At 39.0% G+C, this 27,166-nt stretch overlaps 3 protein-coding genes across 3 annotated transcripts in view; 2 read left to right on the top strand and 1 right to left on the bottom strand.

The window, feature by feature from the left end:
* The first annotated feature begins 1,217 nt into the window (after nt 1-1,217).
* The window catches only part of LOC121730400, a 40,289-nt gene continuing 14,340 nt past the window's right edge, over nt 1,218-27,166 (top strand). Inside the window, exons 1-3 of the mRNA XM_042119424.1 lie at nt 1,218-1,415; nt 1,541-1,674; nt 3,856-4,105. Of these exons, the coding sequence (XP_041975358.1) occupies nt 1,400-1,415; nt 1,541-1,674; nt 3,856-4,105 (400 nt within the window). The 5' untranslated portion in view covers nt 1,218-1,399. The remainder of the gene's footprint in view (nt 1,416-1,540; nt 1,675-3,855; nt 4,106-27,166) is intronic.
* On the bottom strand, nt 4,443-20,172 carry LOC121730402 (calcyphosin-like protein). The gene is made up of 7 exons (XM_042119427.1): nt 20,010-20,172; nt 15,113-15,266; nt 14,123-14,222; nt 6,934-7,014; nt 5,928-6,052; nt 5,666-5,750; nt 4,443-4,673 (listed from the first exon to the last, which is right to left on the bottom strand). Exons 1-7 carry the CDS (start codon nt 20,041-20,043, stop codon nt 4,572-4,574), a joined length of 681 nt encoding a protein of 226 aa, XP_041975361.1. The 5' UTR covers nt 20,044-20,172; the 3' UTR covers nt 4,443-4,571.
* On the top strand, nt 9,274-26,941 carry LOC121730393. The gene is made up of 2 exons (XM_042119416.1): nt 9,274-10,648; nt 26,825-26,941. The coding sequence occupies exons 1-2, from the start codon at nt 9,317-9,319 to the stop codon at nt 26,876-26,878; spliced, it is 1,386 nt and encodes a 461-aa protein (XP_041975350.1). The 5' UTR covers nt 9,274-9,316; the 3' UTR covers nt 26,879-26,941.

Genomic DNA, 27,166 nt, shown 5'->3' with positions numbered 1-27,166 from the left:
ATGTGATTTTATTGTTTCTCAAAACACATCCCTCGCAAGTCGCAACAACGTAGCTCCGCGTGAAACGCACCCTAGGTCCAAAAATACCGCTTAACCATTAAGGCTGGTATAAATAGTCAGTACGCAAGATGCATCTCGGTCTCAAGACACTGTTCAGGCTCTGTGATTGGTTGGCTGTCAAAATTTGGACCAATCACAGCCGAACCGCGTCTTGAGACCGGGTCGCATCTTAAGTAGGTACTGACTATCTATACCGGCCTAATCGATGTCGTGCACAAGTGTGGGTGAGTGATACAACTTCAAGAAACGTGCCGTTTTGGGTTCCCTCCAAAACTCCATCGAAAGTTTTAGTAAAGGGTCTACCACTTTACTAAAACAACTGACTTGACTCGTTGACTTTACTGACTACTTTTTTAGACTTTTACTAGACTTTCGAATTGACAATCATCTGGAAAAACGACTTTTGTTTCACCACTTTCACCACATTCACCAATTAACTTGACAGATCAAGTATGGAGAATCTGTCAAAAAAGTTGTGAATAGCCTATTAGGCACTTTGTCAGAAAGTGGTGAAACAGCCCCTAAATTTTATAAACTTTTCACGAAAAAAAAATTTTTCCCGCCATATATTACTTGTCACTGGCCGTCCATGGTTAAAGAGCCGAGCGCCATATTATGAAAAAAAGGAGAGGAAGGGGGTTTTTGGGAGAATGTGGAAGAGTGATGTTGTGTTTTTATATTATTTTCCTAAAATTGTGTTATCTGGGTTTTTAATGTGTAATATTGGTAGGATATTAACCATTAAATATTCGTTATCGTGCACAAGTGTGGGAAAGTGATGTAGTAACCAGAAACGTGCTCTTTTGTGTTCCCTCCAAAACTCCATCAAAAGTTTCAGTAAAGCGTCCTACCACTTTACCTGAATCGACCGACTTGACTTCTTGACCTGTATTGACTTTATATTTAGACTTTGACTAGACTTTGGACCTGACTGACCTGACGATAATATATAAAAAATTGTATTAAAGAATATTGTTTTCCCGCCATAATATTATACTCGACACTGGCCATGGTTATAGCCGAAGTGCCATTATATGAAAAAAAAAAAAGGAGAGGAAGAAGAAGAACCTACCAGGGTTTTATTGTTTTTATAAATTTTAATTTTATGTAAAAACAGCAATAAAAATTAATGAAATAGTTCTCAGTGTTAAAAATAATATAAATTTACATTTGAAGCTGAACCAGATCATTTGAAAGTAAAATTTCCCATTTGAAATACCTATGACTCATTTTGACTAAGTTTAAAAATTGTGCATAACAATATTATAACAATAATATTATAAAACAGCACTTAAATAATTTTATAAAAGATTCAGAATACGTTTTCAAGAATAAAAATATGGGTGATTTGATTGGTAGGTATTTCAGATTTTTATCAAAGTGTAATCTCAGCTCAGACCAAATAAAAAGTCAGTGTAATATGAAGTTGTTTTTATGTATTATTTGAAGAATGTGTAAATTTTTTGGTCTAATGTTTTAGAATTTACAACAAGATTGAAATCGGAGATACTTTTCTACAAAGTGAATTTGGGTGCACTTCTGTTTTCAATAAAAGGAGACAGCAATGCGGTTATTGGCCTGGCAGAAAAACCTTACCTTCCATGTATTTATTGGGTAAGTTACATTGATTACATTGTCGCGGTCGTAGTAAATATTGCTACAATAACATCACAGTATATTCGAACAATTATTTTACCTTTGTCTTCCTTAAGCCATTTTACAGTCATTTTACATTACATACATACATTTCATTTTATAGTACATTTTACATTGTACAGTTACTGAATGGACCATACCAATATGAATTTAATCTTTAATGCTTTAAAGCCCCAAGCGGTCACCGGTGACCGCGATAACAATAGAAATACTATTGTGTCTCGTTTTTCCACAATAGAAGGATTAACTCACATTTTTTAAATGTTACACAAGAAGAAACAATTTTTATTTATATTTTTCAAATTCTGATGCCAACAATATTATGGTTCTCAAATCTAATCCATATTTCCATACTTAATATTATAAATGCGAAAGCTCAGTCTTTCTGCTACCTCTTCACGCCTAAACCGCTGAACCGATTTTGATGTAATTTTTTTATGGGGATTTTTTGAGTCCTGAGTCCCGGGAAGGGACATGGGATACTTTTTATCCCGGAAAAATGTACGGTTCCCGTGCCATAACCAAATTTTGAGTGCAATGTTGCAGGCGTCATCTAGTATGAAATAATAATATTTTCCTTTCTTCTAATCTGCAATCAGTATTTAACTATAAGCAGGTGAAATGTACTACGCATGGCAGGTAGAGTGCTTCTTCCACTGTAGATAGTGAAAGAGAGTACTAAAAACAAGAATTATTAGTCTAAATAGTTTATTAAAACTTTTAATTATAACATTCACTGTTCGCAACTTTCGTAAACGGAATGCGAGGCTCGCATTCGCTCGGCCCGCATCGTCCGTGTTGCCATCCTGCAGTTGGTGTTGCCATCTTACAATAGCATTACTCATGGTTTACCATATAGTTATATCATTTAAAAGATGTCCTTCCTTTTCAGGCGCTTGTTATAATTACGGCTGACGAGGCCAGAAGCTAAAGCATTCGGGTGGACCTCCAGCCTTTTTTTGTATTTTATTGTCGACCTCAGTATCTCTTCTTTTATGGTGGGTATGCCTAGATTTTTATGAACCTCCGTGTTGGTATGATGTTCTGCATTCTTTGTACGATTGAGATGTTGGAGTTACTCGCACACCCCCATAGTTGAATTCCGTACATCCATACCACTTTCAGGATTGTTTTATATATTATAATGTTTTGTTTTCCAGTGAGAGTCTACTGTTTCTGCCTAAAGCCCAGTTCAGTTCTTTATATTTCACTCTTAACTCCTCTCTCTTGCTTGTGATGTGTTTATTCCAGGTGAGGCGTCTGTCCAAGTGTAATCCTAGATATTTTACACTGTTTTTGTGAGGTAGAATGCAGTTTTCTAGGGAGACAGGCGGACAATCTTCCCTTCGCAGAGTAAAAGTTACGTGCACAGATTTTGTGGTGCTGTCTTTTATTCTCCGCTTTTGAAGCCATTTAGTAATGGAGTTAAGACCAAGTTAGAGCTGCTCAGATGCGGTAACTGGGTTTTTGTTGGTCGCCAGAATAGCTGTATCATCAGCGTAGGTGGCTGGTGGTCTCTACCTCTTCTAGTGTTGGGAGGTCTGATGTGTATAAATATTACAGGTTTGGCCCCAGCACTGAGCCCTGAGGTACCCCTGCCAGTATTTCGTAGTTAAATCAGAGGTGGAATCAGCTTCTTTCACTTGAAAACACAGTTCTGTTAAATAAGATTTTAGTAGTAGAAAGTAGCTATGTGGTAAATACTGTTTTATTTTACAGAGCAAGACTTTGTGCCAGACCTTGTCGAATGCCTGTTGAATGTCTAGGAATGCTGAGGAAACATATTTCTTGTTTTCTAACACCTTCCAAATTAGTTGAGCGACCCGGTAAACCTGCTCAGTAGTAGAATGTTTATGTCTAAAATCAAATTGGTGGTTAGGGATGGTGTTATTTCTTTCCAAAAAGTGCAAAATTCGTTTAGACAGCAGTTTTTCAAATATCTTTGAAAGTATAGGGAGAAGGCTAATCGGTCTGTATGACGATACTTCGTTTGCAGGTTTCCCAGCCTTGTGGAAATAATAATATGTTACATATTTTGATCATTAGACAATTATGTATTGTCTAATGATCAATGACTAATGATTATTATAGACAAAGTATCAAACAGTTTTTATTATTTTAATTTTTATATATTTCCAGCTTTACATTGGAGCTAATGGCTACAGCTACATAAAGAAGTACCAGAAGAGTTACAGGCGTGTTGATACTCGTGACATTATTGTGAGGGACGAGTACAAACACTTTTGGTTGGCATGGAATGACTGTAAAATAAGATTCGGTAAAAGAGGTGACACAAAACCCATTCTCAGCAAGACTATCAAAGAAAACAATTTAGCCTATGTGACCTTTACATCATTTTTGCCAACTGACTTGTACTGGAGATGCATACGTGAGTACAAAGTATATTTATTTGATTGTAATACTAAATTAAAAAGTCAAAGTATTATGTTCATTGCGTGGACATGGCCTTTATCTATAACTTCTATGTTCCAGTCGATAGACTCTTTAAATTCAAAATTGGTAGTTATTGGACTTCTAGTTATACATGGAACAATTTCCACTTTGGAAGAGTCCATTATCCATGTCTACATTGAGACTAAAATATAACCAACGTCTGTTAAATAAAATAAAATATCTTTTTATTCAAAATGGGTATCATGATACACTTTTTGAAAGTCGAACGAAGAAACTATGTTGCCTAATAATGTTCATAAAAATACGACCAATTCCATTTTAGATACTTTATTTCACAATATTCAAATACAACACTTTAAGAGTGAAATATAGATAGACATTAGACACCAATATATTTTGAATAATATCTTGAAATATGCAATCGGATCCATGATGACAAACTACAGCTTGTAGGCCTGACGTATCATGAGGTCGAAAGAGCAGTCGCTGTCGATGGCCATGCTGATAGCACTGTAGTAGTTCATGAACTCCTCCAGTGTCACCTAGAAACATATTAGAAGTAAGAGCCAAGTCACATTGTTACTTTGTCTTGTGGTTCGACGATTATCTATTCTGTGGTTTTACACAGGACTGATCACAGATTACTAAATAGTTAGGTACTACGTAGACGCGTATGTTTATCGCGCGGGAACCATTGCACATTTTCCAGGATAAAAAGTATCGAATGTTCTTTCCTGGGACTTCTCCATACCAAATTTTAGCAAAATCGGTCTAGTGGTTCGAGCGTGAAGAGGTAGCAGACGGACTGAGAGACATGCAGACAAATACATTTTCGCATTTATAATTATATTAGTATATTGGTATGGAAGTATGGATGTAACAAAGCAAAGTAATAATACTTTGGGATTACATATCCTAGAGGATTTTCACTTTCTGTTAGGAAGTATGTAATTGGTTCAAAGGCTGAATCACGACAAACATTCCCGAAAGTCACGACTCGTTGCTTTCGGGTGGGTTTGACATAATGCGATCAAATTACGTAGTTCCGCCATTTGTCTGTCAACTTCTCGGATACTACTACACAATGCCGTTCCAACAACACAAAATAATATATTATTACTAGCTGTCCCGGCAAACGTTGTTTTGCCATACAATTTTTTTTTGTATGAAAAATAGATTTTGGCCGATTCTCAGACCTACTCAACATGCTCACAAAATTTCATGAGAATCGGTCAAGCCGTTTCGGAGGAGTATTGCAACGAAAACTGTGACACGAGAATTTTATATATTAGATCACAATAATATAATATATAAGTATAGTTATACTTCTTAAGTTACATAATATTATTATAGTAAAATTATCTCAGTGAGTAATATATGTATTTAATTGTCATTGTCAAGATGTATAATTATTTGTATAGATCTCTTGCGTTAATTTTGCATCACTATAATTTGTTCGTGAAATGTTGTCTGAAAGGACTATTTACTAACTTCTTTTAAAAAATCCAATCTTAAGTACTTCTTTTGTACTTACCTTGCCATCCACAATTCCATCAGTTTCAAAGTTTACAAGGAACTTGTTGAATATTTCGTCGGCTGTCTCCTCTCCACTTATGTATCTAGAATGAGAGAAAAAATACATATTTTTGTGATAGGTACTTCAATTTTTAAGTAGAAAATATGTCTTAAAGAAAATATTAATTATTTACATTTGAGAGTAAATTGAACTTACGTACTAATAATGAAATTGATTTATAATAGGCAGATATCAGATATGTACTATTAATTATTATCACCTCGAGTGTGCCTCAGGGGAGTAAACTGCTCTAAGGTCTTCAACAGATACAATCCCATCGTCACTCTTGTCCAGTTTCCTGAACGCCTGCTCGACAATGGCACGACGAGAATCGTGCATTGGGGGCTGAAAAGGTTAAATTTAAAGTTTGAAAACACAATAAATTAAGGTCTCGCGAAGTTATTTCTTTTGCCGTCTGATAGTATTTCTTGGCGTCAATTAAATGGCGTTTTTGAGAATAAACAGCGACATCTATCGGACGTGTAAATAAATTTTATTACAATTTCACAAAAGTGTCGTTGTTAGTATTGGCGTCAACTGGATGTCGTTTTTTTATAACTTCGTTCCATCCGGGTGTCCCTTGATACCTCTCAAGTTTTTTTTATTTTATTTCTTCGGAAAACTTACAGCTATTACTTACTTACCTTAGTAATGAAAATATTTGCACAACCGTTAAGCCACTAATTCAATGCCGCCGTCTGTGTCTGTCTTCGCCAACGTAACAGACAAAAACAATAACATTAAGGGTGGGTTGCATCAGAGGCGTGTTTAAAGTTATGGTCAAAGTTATGGTTATAGTTAAGGCAAATTTTACTTTAACCTTAACTTTGACCACAGAATTTGACAGAAGGCGTTGCTGGTCCGACAAGGCTTTATATGAACGTGGGCGGGGGCGCTGCTGGTAAAGGAGAATTTGACATTTTGCATTGTAGTTAAAGTTACAGTTACTTATAGTTAAAGTAAATTGGTGCACCCTCACCCTAATTTGCTTATCGTTGTATACTTAATATGTTTTAAAAGAATTAGGGCCTGTTTTACCACTTCCTAATAAAGTGCCAGATAGGCTATCCACGACTTTTTTGACCGATTCTCCATACTCTATCTGTCAAGTTACCTGGTGGATAGCCTACCCCGTACTTATCAGGAAGTGGTGAAACAGGCCCTTAGTGTATAGAAGAGCAAAGTATACTAAGTCAGATGGGTAAAACTGTAAAAGAGGTACTTACACGGATTTCGTTCAAAAACTCGTCCAGACTAATCAAGCCGCTCTTTTTGGTGTCGAAGTGATCGAAGAGAGACTCGGCGTCCTGAAACATAAATGCATTTCGTTAGAAACGAAGATCAAGTACCGTAGAAAACCGTAAAATATACAGTCTGTCAAAAGAGAGTTGACGCTGAAATAAATTTTCTAAACATAATTGTAAATAATAGCTTAGTTTTATTCCCTCTTTTTGTTTACACTTAGATTTAAGATTTCATATTAGTAATTCCTATTGGAAAATGTTTATCTTGTGTCTCATTTTTATAATATTGCTGTCCCTTTCGCACGGGAATGTAGTGTGTTTCACACAATTGTTATTGCTGTCTTTCTTGCATAGTTGCACTCGAACTATTGTTGTCTCTTTTTTACATGGCTTTATTTTACACATTTTATTGTTTATTTATCTTATAAGAATGTTTGTTTACCATTGTATTAGCTTATAAGAATCCCATTTGATGTCATATTATGTGTAAAATGTTATATTTCAATAAACGGACTGCATTCGTTCGACAACAACCGATAGAACCCCACGGGCTCTAACGGTACAAATTTCCTATATAAACACGCACTTTCTCGGTGCATACACATTCACTTCCGACAAGCCAAGCAGATGCATGCGTAAGCCCTGCTCCACCACCACACTCCGCTCCAAGCAGTACCAAGTTCACTCCTGTGTTTCCTTCTCGTCTCCTGCACCTCCTTCTCCAGGAATCTTCCATCCGGCATCCTTCACCCTTCAAGATACAGTCCACTGCTCTGCCACCCGGCGACCACGGCCCCGCCGAGTTTGTCGTGTCGCCAACAACTGGTCCTTCAGAAGCCGGATCACTGCGTCAGCTCGTGAAGAAAGAAGCTCGCCCTGAAGATTGCAGCCAGCCCTGGAGAAGAGAAGCTCGCCCTGAAGACGGCAGCCCAGTCCCGGAGAAGAGAGAAGATTGAAGAGAGAAAACACAGGAGAAGAGACGAAGCCCCTGCAGCCAAGGCCAGCGTCTACCTTCTGAAGAAAGAAGAAAGAAACAAGTACGCGCGAGTGTTGGTGGTTGGCTTTGCTTACCTCCACCAATTACTTGGAAGCAATCCTCATTTACGTGCGTGGCCACCTAGCGGTGTTAAACGGCCCCTGCAGAGCGCACGGAAGCATTGTGGACGACCTGACGCCTCCACACACCTACCCAGGTGAACAGTCAGACCCCGCCGGCACGGTACGGTAACGCTCTGGGGCCACAAGTTGGCACGCAACGACGGGTGCGGACATTCCTCCCGCACTCTGATGCACCCGTGAGCGCCCGCGCCCTCTACCGGGAGGTTCCTACCTTCCTATTCCCTGCATTCCTATTCCCGGTTCGGCATCACCGCGGTAGCAAGCTGACCGGGCTGTTAGTAGTAGGCTTGGTAGGTCGCGTTACGTATAGGTAGACATTAAGTGAAGTGAAAGTGAAAAGTGTTAGTTTTAAGGTTAGGGCCCCTCGTGCGCAATGGAGAACGCGCGTGTGTTGCGCTCGGGCAAGTCCACGCCCTCGCGAGAAGAGACGCCATCGTCAGGGCAGACCACGTCCCACGAGACCAACACATGGAGCAGAAGCACCGGCATTGAAGACACGACGGAGAGCAGCACGCGTACCGACGCTAGGGCCAAACTAAATTCAGTACCCGCACAAATCGACAACGTAGTCGAAAATGTAGGAAGTGCGCCGGGCACTATAGTTAACGTCCCCGGGGACAGAGCGAGCAGCAAATTATCCGCGTTGCAGGCCGAATTAGAGTATCACAACTCCGAACTAGCACGGGCTAGGGCGGCGTCCGCAGCTGCCATGAGTCGGCTGGAAATAGCTAGGATAGAGCTAGGAGAATCCACCGACGCGGACCAGCCACCCAGATCGAATAAAACCCGAGTTGAAGGCTGGATCTCGGAGCAATGTGTTAGGCCGTCAACAAGCGCTCAAAACCCGGGACGAGACCCGCGTCCGACCGAAAACATCGAACCGCGCGCCGGTAACACGTCGCTTAGCGACATGACATTGCTAGCCAACGCGATAGTTCAAGCGGTCAATTCGAGTAGGTCGGAAGCGACGCCTAAATTCATTCATGAGTTGCCCCACTTCGACGGAACAATTACGGAGTGGATGGCGTTTAAATCCGTTTTTAATGACACCGCGGATATGTTCTCGGACATTCAAAATGTAGCTAGGTTAAGAAAAGCATTAAGAGGCGCGGCCCGCGAAACAGTTAGAGCTTTGCTATACACAGTATCGGACCCGTACGAAATATTAGACACGCTAGAACGGCGATACGGCAGACCAGAACTACTTATTCTCTCCGAAATCGAAAACATAAAACGTTTACCCCGTATGACGGAAGACGGGCGCAATGTTAGTAGTTTCGCGAGTAAAATATCAAACACGGTAGCGGCCATAAAGTCACTTAACCAGCCACAATATTTGTATTCTCCCGAGTTAGTGGGTCGAATAGTCGACAAGTTGAATATTATTTTAAAATATAAGTGGTACGAGTTCAAATCTGAACGACCCGGAGCACCGGAGCTCGAATTAATGGCTAGATTTTTAAATATTATGGCGGATCAGTGCGGCGCGATGTTCGCATACGAAACAGCTAGGGAGGAAAGGAGAGGCAAGATGAAACCTCGCGCGGTAAACACGACTCGCACACGGACTCATAGATCGACGCGTTATGATAGCGATAGTTCCTGTGATAGATCAGATTGCGAAGTCACGTACGAGCCGCGTAATACCGTAGCAGCCGCGTTCAAACCCTCAGCTAAAAAGGCCGAACCATTCAGGCCGAAGCATCGCACGCCGCGCCCCGCGACAGAGGCGCCACGCTCCGCGACGGAAGCGCCGTCAAACTCGTCCAATAGAAATAATTGTCCCGTATGTTCAGGCTCCCATACGACTATTAATTGTGCAGATTTTATTAAACTTAGCGTATCGGAAAGATGGGACGCAGCTAAAAATAGTAAACTTTGCTTTAGATGTCTAAATAACTCGCACGGGCGAACTTTCAGATGTAAATATATTCCGTGCGGTATAAACGGTTGCGAAGCGTCTCATAATAAGCTATTACACGGCAGCGGCAGTGCAGCGCCGCCCGCAAGCGGCAATGTTAGCTCAATAAATCACGTTCGTGCGTCAAACACCTACCTCAAAGTAGTGCCGGTTGAGATAAGTGGCCCAGTGGGCACCACCGCTACATACGCCTTGCTGGACGAGGGCTCTACATTGACCCTAGTTGAGCGTACGGTAGCGGACAGTGTAGCACCCAGGGGTCGCAGCCAGCTACTTAAGTTGGAAGGGGTAGGCGGTAACCAAATTGACGACCCCGAATCGTGCAACATATCGCTAACAATCCGCGGCGCGTGTAGTCGAAATCTAGAAAAAATGAACGCGAGCACGATTAGTAATTTGAACCTTACGCCGCAGTCCGTAAGCAAGGACCTAGTTAGACAGTGCAGCCACCTAGCGGAATTAGAAGACGAACTGTGTTACGAGCAGGCTAAACCTACGATACTTATCGGCCAAGATAACTGGCACTTAATTACGTCTCGACAATTACGTATCGGAAATAAGGGTCAGCCAGTGGCGTCGCTAACTAAATTAGGATGGGTCCTGCACGGGCAGGACGCAAGCTCGCGTAATTTAAATAATATTCAGTTCATAAGTCACGTAAGAACGTCGCAGTCCGAGGATCCCGCGTTAGAATTGATAAGGAATTATTTTAGCATAGAGTCGTTAGGTATAGAGCCGCGTAAACCTAAAGCGGATCCGGACGAGCGCGCGTTAACTGTTTTAAATAGAACTTGCAATAAAATGAACGATTGCGATCGGTATGAGTCAGGCTTATTGTGGAAAACCGACAATGAAGTAATGCCGGACAATAAGAAACAAGCCCTAAGCCGTCTGTACAATCTAGAGAACAAATTAGATAAAAACTTAAACTTAAAAATAGAGTATTCGAAACAAGTAAATAACTTGCTAAGTTCGGGTTACGCGGAACTAGTGAGCACCCCAGCCACATCACCTCGCACCTGGTACTTACCTCATTTTTCAGTGGTTCATCCCCAAAAAGGTAAGGTGCGACTGGTTTTTGACGCTGCGGCTAAATGCGGGGGAAAATGTTTGAATGATGCGCTACTAACCGGGCCCGACTTATTGCAGTCGCTTTTCGGCGTTTTAGTTAGGTTCCGCGAAGGAAAAATAGCAGTAGTAGCGGACATCAAAGAGATGTTCTTACAAATAAAAGTGATTGAGTCGGATCGCGACAGCCTTCGTTTTCTGTGGCGAGGCGACGATAGAAACATCCCCCCGCGAGAATACCGTATGACCTCGCTTATTTTTGGGGCGGCCTCATCGCCGTGCGTGGCCATTCATGTTAAAAATAAAAACGCGCAAAGCTTTAGTTCAGAGTACCCGAAGGTAGCTAAAGCTGCGGAACGGAACTTTTATATGGACGATTACTTAGACTCATTCGACGACGCGGACGAAGCCAGGCAAGCGGTCAATGCCATGTATAGGATTAACTTAGGCGCTTCGTTCGAGTTACGCGGTTGGGCGTCGAATGTGCCCGAAGTAATAAAAGACGTTTCCGATAAGCGAATTAGCGGCGCGACGACTTTAGGAAAAAGCGATACAGAGAGGACTTTAGGTCTCATTTGGAACCACGCTCGCGACACTCTAGGATTTAACGTGAACCTCAGAAACACGCCATCTAGTGTAATTTCAGGGGAAATTTTACCCACCAAGAGGCAAGTCACTAGCGCCGTCATGTCGGTTTTCGACCCGTTAGGATTAGTTTCGCCGGTAACTATGGTAGGTAAGTGCCTCATTCAGGAAATATGGCGTAGTGGCGTAGGTTGGGACGATCCTATAACTAAGGAACACCACATTACGTGGATGTCGTTTATTAATAATTTAAACTTGCTGAGGACTTTCGAAATAGAAAGATACGTACCTGCCCCGCCCTCTGGCGAGGGGGAGTTACACATATTTTGCGATGCTAGCGAAAAAGTTTATTCGGCCGCAGTTTATTTCGTTAGCATGAATAATAACACAAAGACGGCTAGATTAGTTACGGGAAAGGCGAAAGTAGCGCCGTTAAAACCAATTTCGATACCGCGATTAGAGTTGCAAGCCGCGGTTCTTGGTTCCCGCTTAGCAGAGTCAGTAAAACGGGAATCTGACTACAAAATTACAAAGTCGTATTACTGGTCGGATTCAAAAACGGTATTAGCTTGGATTAGGTCCGATCCGCGTACTTTCAAGTCGTTTGTCGCGCACCGGCTAGCCGAGATCGAAAGTACAACGACCCCGGCCGACTGGCGATGGGTGCCGAGCGCCGACAACGTCGCGGACGACGCTACCAAGGGCATTCCGGTGAATTTTAGTTCGACACACAGATGGTTTACAGGACCTAGCTTTATTTTAGACGACCCCGCGACATGGCCGTGCGAAAAGCGGACCGCGGCTCCCTTACCCCCTTCAGGGGAGGAGAGAATAATTAAGCAGGTTCACGTCTGTGTAGACCATGTAGATAACGATTACTTGCCTAAAGTTGAAAGGTTTTCGAAGTATAAGCGCCTGGTACGCGCTGCTGCCACCGTCTTGCTCTCGGCTGAGGCATTTAAAGCCAAATTGCTCAAGAGAAAAGTAAATACGGAAATCTCTCCTGATCACATCAGACTAGCAGAATTGCTGCTTATCAAGAGGAGTCAGAACATCTCGTTCGCGGACGATATAAAGACGATAGAGGCTGGGCAACGACCTCCGAAGAGGTCCCCCTTTCACAAACTTGCTGTGAAACTCGACCGCAGCGGGATATTATACCTCGATAGCAGAGTTAAGGAAGAATATAATCTGCCTGTCCTACATGCGAAGGGAATATGGCCTAGAGGTGAAATAATAAAGACTTTCCCAGGTCCAGACGGGCGGGTTAGAGTAGCAGAAGTCCGTACAGCCGCCGGACTAATTCGTCGCCCAGCCTCTCGTCTGATTCTCGTAAGCAGCCAGGAATAAAACGTTTCGGTGCTTGCGCACGAGGGGGAGACTGTAAATAATAGCTTAGTTTTATTCCCTCTTTTTGTTTACACTTAGATTTAAGATTTCATATTAGTAATTCCTATTGGAAAATGTTTATCTTGTGTCTCATTTTTATAATATTGCTGTCCCTTTCGCACGGGAATGTAGTGTGTTTCACACAATTGTTATTGCTGTCTTTCTTGCATAGTTGCACTCGAACTATTGTTGTCTCTTTTTTACATGGCTTTATTTTACACATTTTATTGTTTATTTATCTTATAAGAATGTTTGTTTACCATTGTATTAGCTTATAAGAATCCCATTTGATGTCATATTATGTGTAAAATGTTATATTTCAATAAACGGACTGCATTCGTTCGACAACAACCGATAGAACCCCACGGGCTCTAACGGTACAAATTTCCTATATAAACACGCACTTTCTCGGTGCATACACATTCACTTCCGACAAGCCAAGCAGATGCATGCGTAAGCCCTGCTCCACCACCACACTCCGCTCCAAGCAGTACCAAGTTCACTCCTGTGTTTCCTTCTCGTCTCCTGCACCTCCTTCTCCAGGAATCTTCCATCCGGCATCCTTCACCCTTCAAGATACAGTCCACTGCTCTGCCACCCGGCGACCACGGCCCCGCCGAGTTTGTCGTGTCGCCAACAATAATCACGATCAAAATATGGTAGTTTTTGCGCCTTGTATTTTCACAGAGTACGTTTCCACTCTTTAAATATTAACGCTCTGACACGTTTTTCATTTGCATTAATAAGGTTTTTTTACTTTTTATATGATTTAAAAATAATTATGTTCGGCGTCTACTCTTTTTTGACAAGTTATAAATATTTTTCCTGTGGTATCCATCTCAGATTCATAGGCAGATAGCGGACCTTCGTTATTTGATCGGATTATGACAAGACTCAAGTCAATATTAGTCACGATCCGACATCCGTCGATGGCTAGGCTCGATATATTATCCCGACCAAATAGCTAGGTTCGCCATGTGCGTATAAATCCATTCCCCTTATTATTAGACAAGAACACCAAGCTAAGTCAATAATATGCACAGTTAAAAATTTTCTGAACTGAGAATTTCGTTATTTAAAACATCTTACTTCGTGGCTCAGTTGGAGACCAGTTTCTTTGAGGTTGTGGATAAACTCCGCCTTGTTGAGCTGTTTGTCGTTATATTTTTTGTCCAATCGGCGGAAGGTCCTGAAACAGATAAGACAAAACATTATAAATATCTAAACGTTCCGCGCAGCTTCGCCCCTTCGCCCGCGTTAAAATAATTTTCCCCGTTTCTTCCACATTTTCCTGTTTCTTTGCTCCTATTAGTCTTAGCCTAATAATTTATAGCATGTAGCCTTCCTCGATTAATGAGATACTTATCTAACACTGTAAGAATTTTTGTAATCAGGCCAGTAGTTCCTGAGATTAACGCGTCCATTATCAAACAAACAAACTCTACAGCTTTATAATATTAAAGTATAGATGTCGCTGATATCTTTGAACAAAGTCACATTGATCCCTGAAATTAAACTGTTCCTCTTGTGAATAAACGAATTTATGAAAAAAAAATATCTACAGCCGAATATATAACCTCCTCGTTTTTTGGAAGTCGGTTAATTAGTAATTACTGACGAACTGCTGAAAATGGCAATTTTGGGTGGCTTTGCTATTTAATAAATAATGAGTTTAATGATAGAAGACGTTCAATCTGCAAATAACATCAACAAGGTGTATCTATGGAAGTTATACTTAGATAGTCAGGGAGCCCTAGAACAATTTTTTTATTACTAACAAGCTAATTTTTTGTGAGTAGCTTCATTTTGATAATACAAACAACTTTTTTTATCTGCGAAAAATCTTGAAAGTGATAGCTAACAGAGATATAAAGGATTTCATACTTTGATTTGATGGTCCTAAAATATGGATTGTTCTATTTGTAGGACAATGTTACTCTTAAATTATATAACTATTAACCTACCAATATACAAAAAAATCAGCTGGTTAGGGTTCCGTTTTAGGGTACCGTTGTCAACCAAGTTGTTGATTATAGAACCCTAAACCCATTCGTGCAATACGTATTTCTAATTATATACCTTCCCAAGCCCAGTACGCCAGCAGCGCCGCGCGACAGACAGAGCAGACGTAACTTCTCAAGCGGGTGGGTCTCTGAAACCAATGCTCTGTTGCTGTTCTGCATCAGCTCTTCGTCCTGACGCGAGGTCTCCGATTGTGAGCGGTGGAAGGCTACTGCAAATTTCAAACAATTGATAAAATTAGATCCAAGCGCACGGAAGCGCGCATGCCGTGCACTATTTACACGAACCGTTTTGCCGCAATTTTGACCCCCCTGTAGCTCAGTGTCCATTGCAAGTGCAACGATAAAATTATACCTACGTAATAATATAGTAGTACTTAAGTTGTATACCAAATTTCATAGATGTAGCTTTAGTACATCCTGAAATATGTCCCCGTATAAAATATAGCTAATTTTGGCACTCACTCACTAGACAAGTAGTCACTGACCAGTAATCAAAACCACCACTTTCAATTATCCCAGCGTTATGAAATTTGGCACACAGGTCGTGTGTTATATGTAGAATAACAAAAAAAATAAGAAATTTAAGAAATCGGTCAAGCGTGAGTCGGCTCGGCTATGTACCAAATACCAATGATACAATGAGAGGGTGGGAGGAGAGGGGGTGTATAAAATATTGTCATGTATAATGCACACCGTATACAGTGTGTTAAATAATGTTTACTTTAAAATTTGGTTTCTATTGATAGTTTAACAAGAACCACTAGCGCCATCTATCGAAAGTATTTTTTTATAAATTATTTTCGATAGTGCTTTGTGTGCGAGTACAATATAATAATAAATTAAAGCCGTGCACATCTTTTCGATCCGATTGCTCGCAGCACTAGAGGAGCACTATAATAATAATCATACTAATAATATCTATAGACGCTTCACACCACGTCAGTCTGGCCCCGTGCTAAGTACCCGAAGGACTTACATACACATTATAGCATACACATATTTAATACACATCCATGACCCAGAAACATTGAAAACTTTATTGTTCCGTCGGCGGGAGTCGAACCCGCGGCTCAAACCCGCGGCTTTGAGCCACCACACGCTCAGCCATTGATCAACAGAGGTCGTCAAATAGGTTGGCAATAATTTACCAAAATATTCTGTAATTTCAACTGCGTACTGATGACGATATTATTGACAATGTAATAGCCCACAACAACATGCCCAAAATTGCGTATTGCGTCACTGGTAACATGTTTACCAATTGCGTATTCCAAGGTCCAACACTCTCAGAGCCAGCCCACGCGCCATGTGGACTGGCTCTTACTTCTCGTTCCAGTCCCCACTAAAGATACCTAGAAATAAAACACTGCGCAATGCGGATTCCTCCTCCAGTTTTTCCGAGCAATCTTAAAATTTCGTACGCATTTTACCGTGCGATTACGATCAATATTATGTCTGTTGAATTTCTCCCATCCCTACCGTAAAAACAACCACTCACTCGAATGAGGCCAGGCAGATCAATAGCCCAGCGTAACCTTGATACAGTAGTGAATAATTCACACAATAATACAAAATACAACTTTTTGTACCCTCTCAAATCTATATCTCAGATTAATTCAATTAAGTTATTATTTTTATGAATAACTATTACTATTAATAAAAATTAATAAAAACATCTATTACTACTGTTACGTCATAGTTTTACAATAAAGGTTGTCTGGAAGAAATCGCTTGTAGCGATAAGGCCACCTTTTGTACTTCTTACTCTTATAGTTACTAAGTTTTGTATGTCATATTTGTTTTGGTGCAATAAAGTATTTTCATTCATTCATTCATTCATAGCAATAACGCATAACGTCGTTTACTTATCTTGATTGGTTTGTTGGATTGGTTGGATGGATTATTGATTGGTCTCGTACTCTACGTCGTAGTGCGTCGTAGTTCGCGCACTACGACGTAGCGCGCGGCGACCAAAGATCGTCTACGAATAATAAAAACTAAGGAAAAGTAACTCCGTCAAAAGTGTTCTACAATACTTTTCAAAAATGTGTACACATTTTCAATACATTTGCAATATTTAGGTGGCCTTGAGCGGTATCAGGCTGACGTTACATGACAGTTCGAAAGGAACCTTTAAAACGGTAATAGTATGGGAGTTACGTTTCCTTTTTTTATTATTCGTAGAAGGTCGTATAATATTTTCAACAACAGGGTACAACTATTTGTACCCTCTCATTTCCATATCTTAAGACTTATTCAATTAAGTTATTATGATTATTGAGGCGCTGACAACTGCCAATGACCTTGATCTCGCATCACTCTCGCACCACTGTCGATTTTCATGCCAGAGAGACAGAGATGTGAAATGTTCACTCGGCAGCGTGGACACATTTTTCGTTTGTTAGAGGAAAAAAATAAATATTATGGAAAATCTAGATGTCAGAACCGAAAATGAAATCTGGCAATCTTTGGATTTTTGTAAAAGGTATCAAATAAACAAATTTTTAAAGCATAGATTGTATTATTACTTTAGTTAGATCTGTTTAAAGTTCCTGAAAGATGTCTTTAGTATTTTTTTTCATCCAGTAGGAGTACATTATTTTATTATTTAAATTAGACAAGCTTATCGAATATAATAAAAAATCTAAACTAATATTATAAATGCGAAAGTATCTCTGTCTGTCTGTCCGTCTCGCTTTCACGCCAAAACTACTGAAACGATTGTAATGAAATTTTGTACACAGATAGTCTAAAGCCTGAGAAAGGACATAGGCTACTTTTTAACTGGAAAAAGGGGTTGTAAGGGGGTGAAAATGCGTAAATTTGTTCAAATTAAGTTAGTTCTAAAAACGCATAACAGATGGCGCCAAGAGTCGCCTAGATCGCGCTATCGCTTGCTCATATGTATTTCTATAAGAGGTGGTACCATGATGAGTTTGGTTTTCCGATTCTTTCGATTGTTAAACGCGTTATTAATTAATAACTCACCTACCAACATAGATATCAGAAACAACAGCGCCAAAACTACTGAACCGATTGTAATGAAATTTTGTACACAGATAGTCTAAAGCCTAAAAAAGGACATAGGCTACTTTTTTACTGGAAAAAGGGGTTGTAAGGGGGTGTTTATGCGTAAATTTAGATGGTGCCAAGAGCCGCCTAGATCGCGCTATCGCTTGCTATACGTATTTCTATAAGAGGTGGTACCATGTTGAGTTAAATTTTTCGATTCTTTTGATTGTTATATACGAACTATCTACCAACATAGATATCAGAAACAACAGCCTACCAATAATAAATACTAAATAGTTTATGGGTAAAGCTAAAGTTGTGTAATGCAGCTAAGTAGTGTAAAGTTATTTAAGCTTTAAAATTTGTTATAAAAAAGTTTAATTAAAAAAAAAAATATTATGTGCACACTGTATAGCTGTTTTGGGTATTTTGATTTAAGGGGTATCCCTTCAACTGTTGACCGCGCTCTAGGAGCTTGATGTCAAAAATGCGCGCATCTGTGGACCGCGCTCCTGGAGCTCGATTATCACCTTCGTGTTTTATTTTAACCACAGTATATCGTAAACTATATCTTTACCGCTCTGACTTGCACAAAGTGTACTTTATATAACAAAGACAAAAACGGGAACAAAGACGGGATTAGTCACTTCTAATGGCTCTAAAACACACTTACGACGATTGCTAGAAGTTTCCAACTTAACCCTTGTCTTAAAATCGCGCGCGTATTGACAAGTTTTGTTTTTTTGTAAAGCTTGTGGGTTGAAAAAAAATGTATGGAGAAGTGTGTTTTTCTTATTGATTAATGTTACATAACGTTTATTTATATAAATTTAATAAAAATATTTAAAATGATTATTATTTTTTTTTATTAAAAGGACGAAAAACATATTTTTTTTGTAATTCCGATTTCAAATTTAAATTAATAAAACTTAACATAGCAAAATTGGATTAATTTATTTTTATTATCTCAGCTTAATTCATATAGATCCCAATGACATAGTTGTAATATGCATCCCCCATAAGGAATTTTAGAGTTATCGTCATTTAAACGCGTCACGTGTGAACATCCAGAAGTAGCCCCACCGATGCGCTTTTTTTTTCAATATGGCCGCCACAGCTGAAGGGGTATCAGCTTAGAGTATACATTAGCAATCATAGCTTGCTATAATGTATACTCTATGGGTATCAGGGTTTTAAAAAGCATTTGACAGCAAGTTTGTTGACACCGCACGCTATAAACTGAAGTACACGCGGACGAAGTCGCGGGCAACAGTTAGTCACATTTTTTTTTGTGCCAATCAATGAAAATAACGTCGTATACCTACTTAGATTAATGATTGGTCTCGTACTCGACGACGCGCGTCGCGTCGTAGTGCGCGGAGTCCGCGCAGGCCGCAGTGGGCGCGCACAGCGCACTACGACGTAGCGCGCGGAGACCAATCGTTGATCGCTAAGGGCGTATATTATTTTCCTCAATAATTATTTAAAACAGCTGACATAAGAATTTAACTAAATAATGTTTATTATTTAGGTAGTTCTTACGAGAAATGATTAAATTTTGCTATGTATTTCATGCATTTAAGTTCCTCATATGATAATCTGTAAAGTGCGTATTAGCTACAACATAATTTTATTTATTTAATCACATAAAATTTTTATAAATTTTCTTTAAAATATTTTTGTTACACACAATGAATAATAACAATCACAAAAGTTTAATTATTGCATAAATAAGTTATTTTTGCTTTTGTCGGAAATGTCAAAAACATAACTTAACCTCAATTTTTTGGTTCCTAACAAAAGCTAAAAACAGCTAATTGTATAATATTGCATTACCACGTAAATTAATATCATTGTACTTATAATAATGTTATTTACGAATGGAAAGTTTTGCAGAATAAGAACATAATTATATATTACTTATGTCAATGATAACTTACTGTTTGACGTCATTCGGCATTTTTCCCGGTACATTTTCGTAACGTAAGTAAACAAATGTATTTATCTTATGTTATTGTCGATCTCTAGACTCAAACTTCGAAAACACCTGCTGAGCGTTGGAAATTCTTAGAACAACTGAAGAGTGGAGATGGAGACTGAAGTTCGTGACCATGAGTCTATCAAAAAAGTGTTGTTGTCAAGGCTAGGACACTTCCATACAATGCCAAATTTAAGTTTTAATAATCTGTGGTTTTTATACTCAAAAGCGACATCTGTAATACTCTGCCGAAATTAGTTGCCAAATATAATGTAGTCGCTTTAAAGGGCCCATTCACGGCAGTCCGCCGTGCAGTCCGCCGCACAGTGGTCCGAAATCGCTAAATAGTGGACATTCGCAAAAAAGTTGGATTTTGGTTTGGAAAAAAATACCAATCGATAGATTTTAAGAAGAGTAACAATAAATCTTTAATAAGTTTTTTACAAAAATGTATTTTTTAAGGTGAAAAAAAATAATTACGAAAATGGTGTATGGGAAAGAATCTATAAATAGATTTTTTGCAAAAACTACTTACGACATACTAGTTCATTTTTGAAACAAGTTAAGTTTTAGTAGTATTGAAGGTTTAGAAAAAAAAATACGCAAATTTACGTGCAGCCTTTTTTCAGTAGAGGTTCAAAATTTTTAAATAATTTTACTAACTTTTTAGGTCTGTAAAAATATCATTCGATAGATTTCTTAAAGACTTACAACAAGTCCTTATTAAATTTTTCACAATAAATATACTTATGGTGAAAAAAATAATATTGAAAAATATGTATGGGAAAGAATCTACAAATCGATTTTTTGCAAAAACTACTTTTTTTTTATTAAATAAGGGGCAAACAAGCCAATGGGTCACCTGATGGAAAGCAACTTCCGTCGCCCATGGACACTCGCAGCATCAGAAGAGCTGCAAGTACGTTGCCGGCCTTTTAAGGTAATAGGGGAGGGTAGGGAAGGGAAGGGAAGGGAATAGGTAGGGGAGGGGTATGGAAGGGAATAGGGTAGGGGATTGGGCCTCCGGTAAACTCACTCACTCGGCGAAACACAGCGCAAACGCTGTTTCACGCCTGTTTACTGAGCCATACTGATTCATTTTTGAAACAAATGAAGTTGTAGTGGTATATAAGATTCTGGAAAAAAAATTACGCAAAACGTGCAGACTTTTACAGTAGAATTGGTACAAAATTTTGAAATAATTGTACAAACTTTTTAGGTGTGGAAAAAAATTCGATAAATTTATAAAAGAGTAACAATAAGTTCTTTAAAAGTTTTTTGTAAAAATGTATATTTTAAGGTGAAAAAAAATAATTATGAAAATTATGCATGGGAAAGAATCTATAAATAGATTTTTTATTAAAACTACTGGACCATACTGGATCATTTTTGAAACGAGTAAAGTTCTAGTGGTATTTAAGGCTTAGAAAAAAAATTGCGCAAATTTACGTGCAGCCTTTTGCAGTAGGGGGTTCAAAATATTGAAATGTTTGTAGTAACATTTTAACGATTTTTTGCTATTTCTCCAATTGCTGTTTGTGAACACTTGCAGGCATGTAGTACCATGGATAAAGCGCACCTTAAAAGCACACCTAAAAAGTTAGTTAGCGATTTCGGACCACTGTGCGCCGGCTTATGCAGGCAGCAGGATACATGGCGGCCGGCCTGCGACACCATTCACAATCCTGCATAAGCCGGCGGTCTGCAGTGCAGGATAGTGAATGGGCCACTTTATGGAGTTTATGGTATCACAGATGGCATCGCCATCGATATATAATTTTATTCCCTATCGTAGTACATTTATATATCATCTTTGGTCATGTCACAAATATGGCGAATGTCCTTTACGTTTGTGCTTGGTTGTAGTTTTAAAAACGGATTTTGTAATGGTATTTGTGAAATTAATCCGCTAAAAATTTCTCGAAGATAAGTTTTTTTTCGATAGGGTCTAAGCTACTGCATACCTAGCACAAGCACGTAGACAAAAGAAAGAAACTAAATTTTGACAGTTTTACCGGAAAAACATTGGAGAAAAAGTTTCTTTCCTATCTCGATATCTTTCGCTTTTGAAAATCTATAAGTCAAGCATGACGACATTTAGTTTCTGGATTTTTTTTTATTTTTATTATGGCACTTGGCTATAAAACCATGGCTATTGTCGAGTAAATGGCGGCAAATTCAAAAAATCGATGTATAGCAACGGGATGATGACAAGGTCAAAGATTAGCAAATTTTGTTAATAAAATAAAGAAATCACGGTAAAAAATAAGTGTTCCCAAAATTTCAGCTTGATAGCATTTGTATTTTTTTTTGTTATGCGCCTTTAAAGTTGGATATTCAAGTCGATTTTTTTTTCAATTAAATTTCTTAATATTTGTATACAATTCGATAACTTATGCAATTAAAAGCAACTTTTGTTATGAAACCACTTTCATAAACGCAATATTTAATATACCTGTCGAACAAAGTTGTCTACCGATGCGTACAAACTACGAAAGACTGACGTCAGTCTTTTTTTTTTTTTTTTTATTAAATAAGGGGGCAAACGAGCAACCTGATGGTAAGCAACTACCGTCGCCCATGGACACTCGCAACATCAGAAGAGCTGCAGGTGCGTTGCCGGCCTTATTAAGAGGGTATACGCTCTTTTCTTGAAGTCTTTCGTAGCACTTTGTATGGAGCGTTTCGGGCAGGTCTTTTTTATGAGATATTTGAATTGTCAAATCTTGGTGAATTTTTAAGCTATCAGAGTCATTCTTTCAATGATGTTTCTATTTTAAAGTGTCCTTCAATTACCGATAAGAAAAAAAAAATAGTCATCATGCCTATTATAGTTTTGATCTACAAACTACGAATAATAAAGTTCCTTAGTTTTTATTATTCGTATTTCGTAGATCAAAACTATAATTCCGGCTTTAGACAGGGTTGCTACACGTCGATTTTTTGAATTTGCCGCCATTTAATCGACACTGGCCATGGTTTTATAGCCGAAGTGCCATAATAAAAAAAAAGAATCAAGAAAGTAAATGTAAAAAAAATTGCGGTTGCTATGACGGTTGCTATGGAAAGAGTTTCTTGTCTTTGTCCACTGAAACTCAAATCGATAGGTGGCGCCATGCTCAGGAAAAAGATATGTAGACATGGGAAAAAAACTGCCATTACTTTCTTCCGAAGAATCGACTGGGCAACGGCGTGCTAGCTATGCTGGTCTGGTTAAGACCATGGTAGTTTAATCTATAACTAATATATACTAAATAAAATAAAAAATATAACTAGTCTGTTGCTAGTTGGTTTGGAGATAAGCAATGAGGGCCTGGCCACCTCCCCTAAAGTCACACGCATGGGCGTACCCAGGTTCTGGGCCAGGGGGGGACAAATTACTCAGTTTCTATGCCAGGGGGGGGGGAAATTACGCAGATTCTGGGCCAGGGGAGGGCAAATGAGATTATTTATAAGCTAGGTGTTTATAAAGAATAACAAATTAATAATTTTTAGTTGTAAAAATATTGTATTGTAAACAAATAATTTAATGGCAAAAAATAGTTTTATTATTTTTAATTTTTATAGATGAAAGTACTAGATAATATACTTAGTAGGGACGTCAACATGATCCAGGGGGGGGGGGGGGCCGCAGCCCTCCCCCCCCCCCCTCGGTACGCCCATGGTCACACGTGTGACATTCTAATCGGGCAATGTTGGGGAGAGCTACGAAAATAAGCTATTTTTATCTGACGTGGGGACACGGGTCCCCCCTGGTCTTTAGAGATCCGACCCCTTATTCACTCTCTGACGAGTGAGGCTGCTCGCGCGCGGTAGCACAAACTAGCTGCGTACGAGTTATCGCAGTAGATGGGCTCAAGTTATTAATGTTATTGCATAAAAGAGGGCCGTCCCTCTCCCCTTCCAAGTCCGGTTGGGGTTACATACGCGTGTAATGTGTATGTTCTAATGTCAAAGTAATTGGTAGAGCTCTTTACGACAATGTCGCGGCCGCGGTCATGATTTAGGTGTGTTCCTATGCTCCCGGGATCCCGGGATCGAGCTCGGCACCGGATTTCGGTCGGTCTGTCTGTTTGTCGTTCGGGTCGTGTTGAGTCCTCGGGGAAGGCGCCGGCGTCGTCCCCGGTGCAGTACTAACCACGCGGGTGAGTGTGATTTGTGTTTACGTAACTGTATACACAGTACGTTACGTATTCTGTGATGGGGTCTACAGGGTCGGCTAAGATATGCTTAGGCCGTCTGGAGGAGTATCGGAATGTCCGTGCGTCATGTTCGTAATCCACAGCCTTACGAATGAGCGGATTGGGATGTATTTTGCCTATCTCAAAGAATCTCTCTGAGAGTTCTTTGATATAGGCTTTGAGTAGCTCGCAGTCTCTATGCAAGTCAATGTTACGCATGTAACGGGGGGCACCTGTTGCCATGCGCAAAAAACGGTTTTGAACTCGTTGCAATTGGTTCATCTGATTGTCACTTATGTGTGCGAAAGAGACGCACGCGTAAGTGAGTATCGTTCTTATACATGTTTTGTATAAGGTGAGCTTATGTCTTAAGGACATTTTCGGACGTGTAGAAATTGTAGATAGGGTTGCCATCTTGTTTGGCAAGAAATAAAGTATATTCAGATGTCTGAAGTATTTTCAACAGTATTTTAGTAAAATGAACAGTACGATCGAGGAATTAATTAGAGCTTCTGTCAAAACTAACTTGAAATTTTAAAAAAAGTCTGAGCGTCTTGGTTTAATACGCCAGAATAAAGTGTTGACATTTTGATGCTGAAAACAGTATTTTGTATAAGTACTTTATTTTTCTTCAACAGTAAAAAGTACAATTTAATGAAAAACAGTATAATACTGTTTAAAACAGTATGGTTGGCAACCCTAATTGTAGAGGGTCGGGGAGAGAACCGAGCCCTGCGGTACTCCAGCCTCTAGATCTGTAAGTGAAGACAGAGTTCCTTCGACTCTAAAATGAAATTTACGGTTTTTGAGGCAACGATATCAAAATACGTTCTAATTCTATGTTTTGAGGTAGTTACTTATTATTATAACAAGACTATCCGGGAATGCCGAGTTTAAAAAGTTTATAAATTAGCCCATTGTGCCAAATTTTGTCGAATGCTTTTGCGACATCAAAGAAAACAGCGCAAGTCGGTTTCCTATTGTTCTTTTGTTCTAATATGTACTCCGTTAGGCGGTGTACCTGAGCGCGACAGCTGTGGAATTCTCGGAATGCGAATTGTTCATCAGCATGCCTACCTAGCATACGCCAACGAGATATCTCACTCTACATGTTTTCTCGATGTTTGATGGTTTGTCTCTTCATCTCTATTCACCCTAGCATGACAAACATTTTCTCTCGCGTAGATCTATCATCGAAACAACACATTTTTATAGAGTTTGGTCGAGATAATGTCGAGATTTTGACATTATGAGACGAGTCTCATAATATCAAAATTTAATTATCTCGAGAGTGAGAAAGAGAAAGAGTGAGAAAACTCTTACCTGCCTACCTAGCATACGCCAACGAGATATTCGTTGGCGTATGCTAGGTAGGCAGGTAAGAGTTTTTTTTATCAACTATGACGTCTTCTAGGCGTCGTAGTATTATAACTCTTTCGTAAATTTTACCGAGGCAACTAATTAAACTAATTGGTCTGTAACTACTTGGTTCCGTCCGGAGTTTACCTGGTTTGTGGATACCTATTATTATGGCTACTTTCCAAATATCTGGGAATGAACATCCTAGTAAAAGGGCGTTAAAGATATTCACGAGTAATTCAATTATAGTTAGTGGAAGTAGTTTAAGGGCCTGTTTCACCACTTCCTGATAAGGCTATCCACCAATTAACTTGACAGATCTAGTATGGAGAATGTGCCAATAAAGTTGTGAATCTTTATCAGAAAGGCACTTTATCAGAAAGTTGTGAAACAGGCCCTAAGCAGAGTAGACAGAATGATAGAGTATGCCGTCTTAGACTGATGTTGAAATTTTTAAATTTGACGTATTATGACGAAAATCGTCGCTAGGGTTGTTAACTTGTCACCTACGAATTTAAAACTATGACATATTCGCTGGACGTGTTCCTCTTTGGTCGTATTGTTGTTTATGTTTTGGCACATGCGATTAAAATTGACAGAATCTAATTTTGAAATCTTTATTTTAAATATTTAAAAATAAATTATATCAGCCAGCGCGAGGCACATTCCGTTCATAATCCTAGTGAAACCCGACGAATTTGACAGATATTGAAACCTGTCCGTCTCTTTGCAGTCGAACTACTGGTCGTTATGTCTATTGTGGTAATACTTAGATAGTCAGGGAGCCCTAGAACAACTTTTTTTTATTACTAACAAGCTATTTTTTTGTGAGTAGCTTCATTTTGATAATACAAACAACTTTTTTATTTGCGACGGGTTTTATTTGAAATTTCTCGAAGATAAGTCTAGTACAGCTCTAGTATATCATTAGAATTTCGGTGTTTTCTAAAATTTCATACAATAATAATTGTCAACATTATAATATTATATTCATTTAATATGTAAGTAAGCATGTACGGTTTAAATACTTGTGATTGTGAATAGCTGATAAGTAAACTGTTAACTGAAATTTGTTTTAATTTATGTACGTTTCATTAAAATAACTGAAATTCATGCTTTCTTACTATTTTACTTGTGTTCAAATTGATAGCAACGAATCTGTTAAGAGTAAGTAAAATTACGAAAACTTTATCAACTTAAATATAGTATCTGATAGCTATAGCTAATTGACGTATAGAGGTTACACGGTAAAATTTTCATCAATCTGATCCATCAATCCGGTAAAGATTGACGAAAATTTGATCGTCTGACCCACGGATTCATGGATTGATCATACTTTTATATTCCGTCAATCAGATTGATTATTATATCAAAATTTTGTGGAAGTTGATATCAGAGGAAAAATGTAGCCATCAATTGACATTAGCGTTCTCAAAATGTTCCGCAAGAGGGCTCTCTTTAACCGATGTATTATATTGCTCTATGGTTGTCGTCCTAACTCCTAACACGGTAACGCCATGATTCATGAATGACACAGAGCTCGAAGCATTAAGAATATTCCATTCTGTTCTTTATAAAA

Source organism: Aricia agestis, chromosome 9 (assembly GCF_905147365.1).
Source record: "Aricia agestis chromosome 9, ilAriAges1.1, whole genome shotgun sequence".
Taxonomy (NCBI): domain Eukaryota; kingdom Metazoa; phylum Arthropoda; class Insecta; order Lepidoptera; family Lycaenidae; genus Aricia; species Aricia agestis.
Note: the sequence above shows the minus strand (reverse complement) of the source record. Positions and strands in the feature narration are given on the sequence as shown.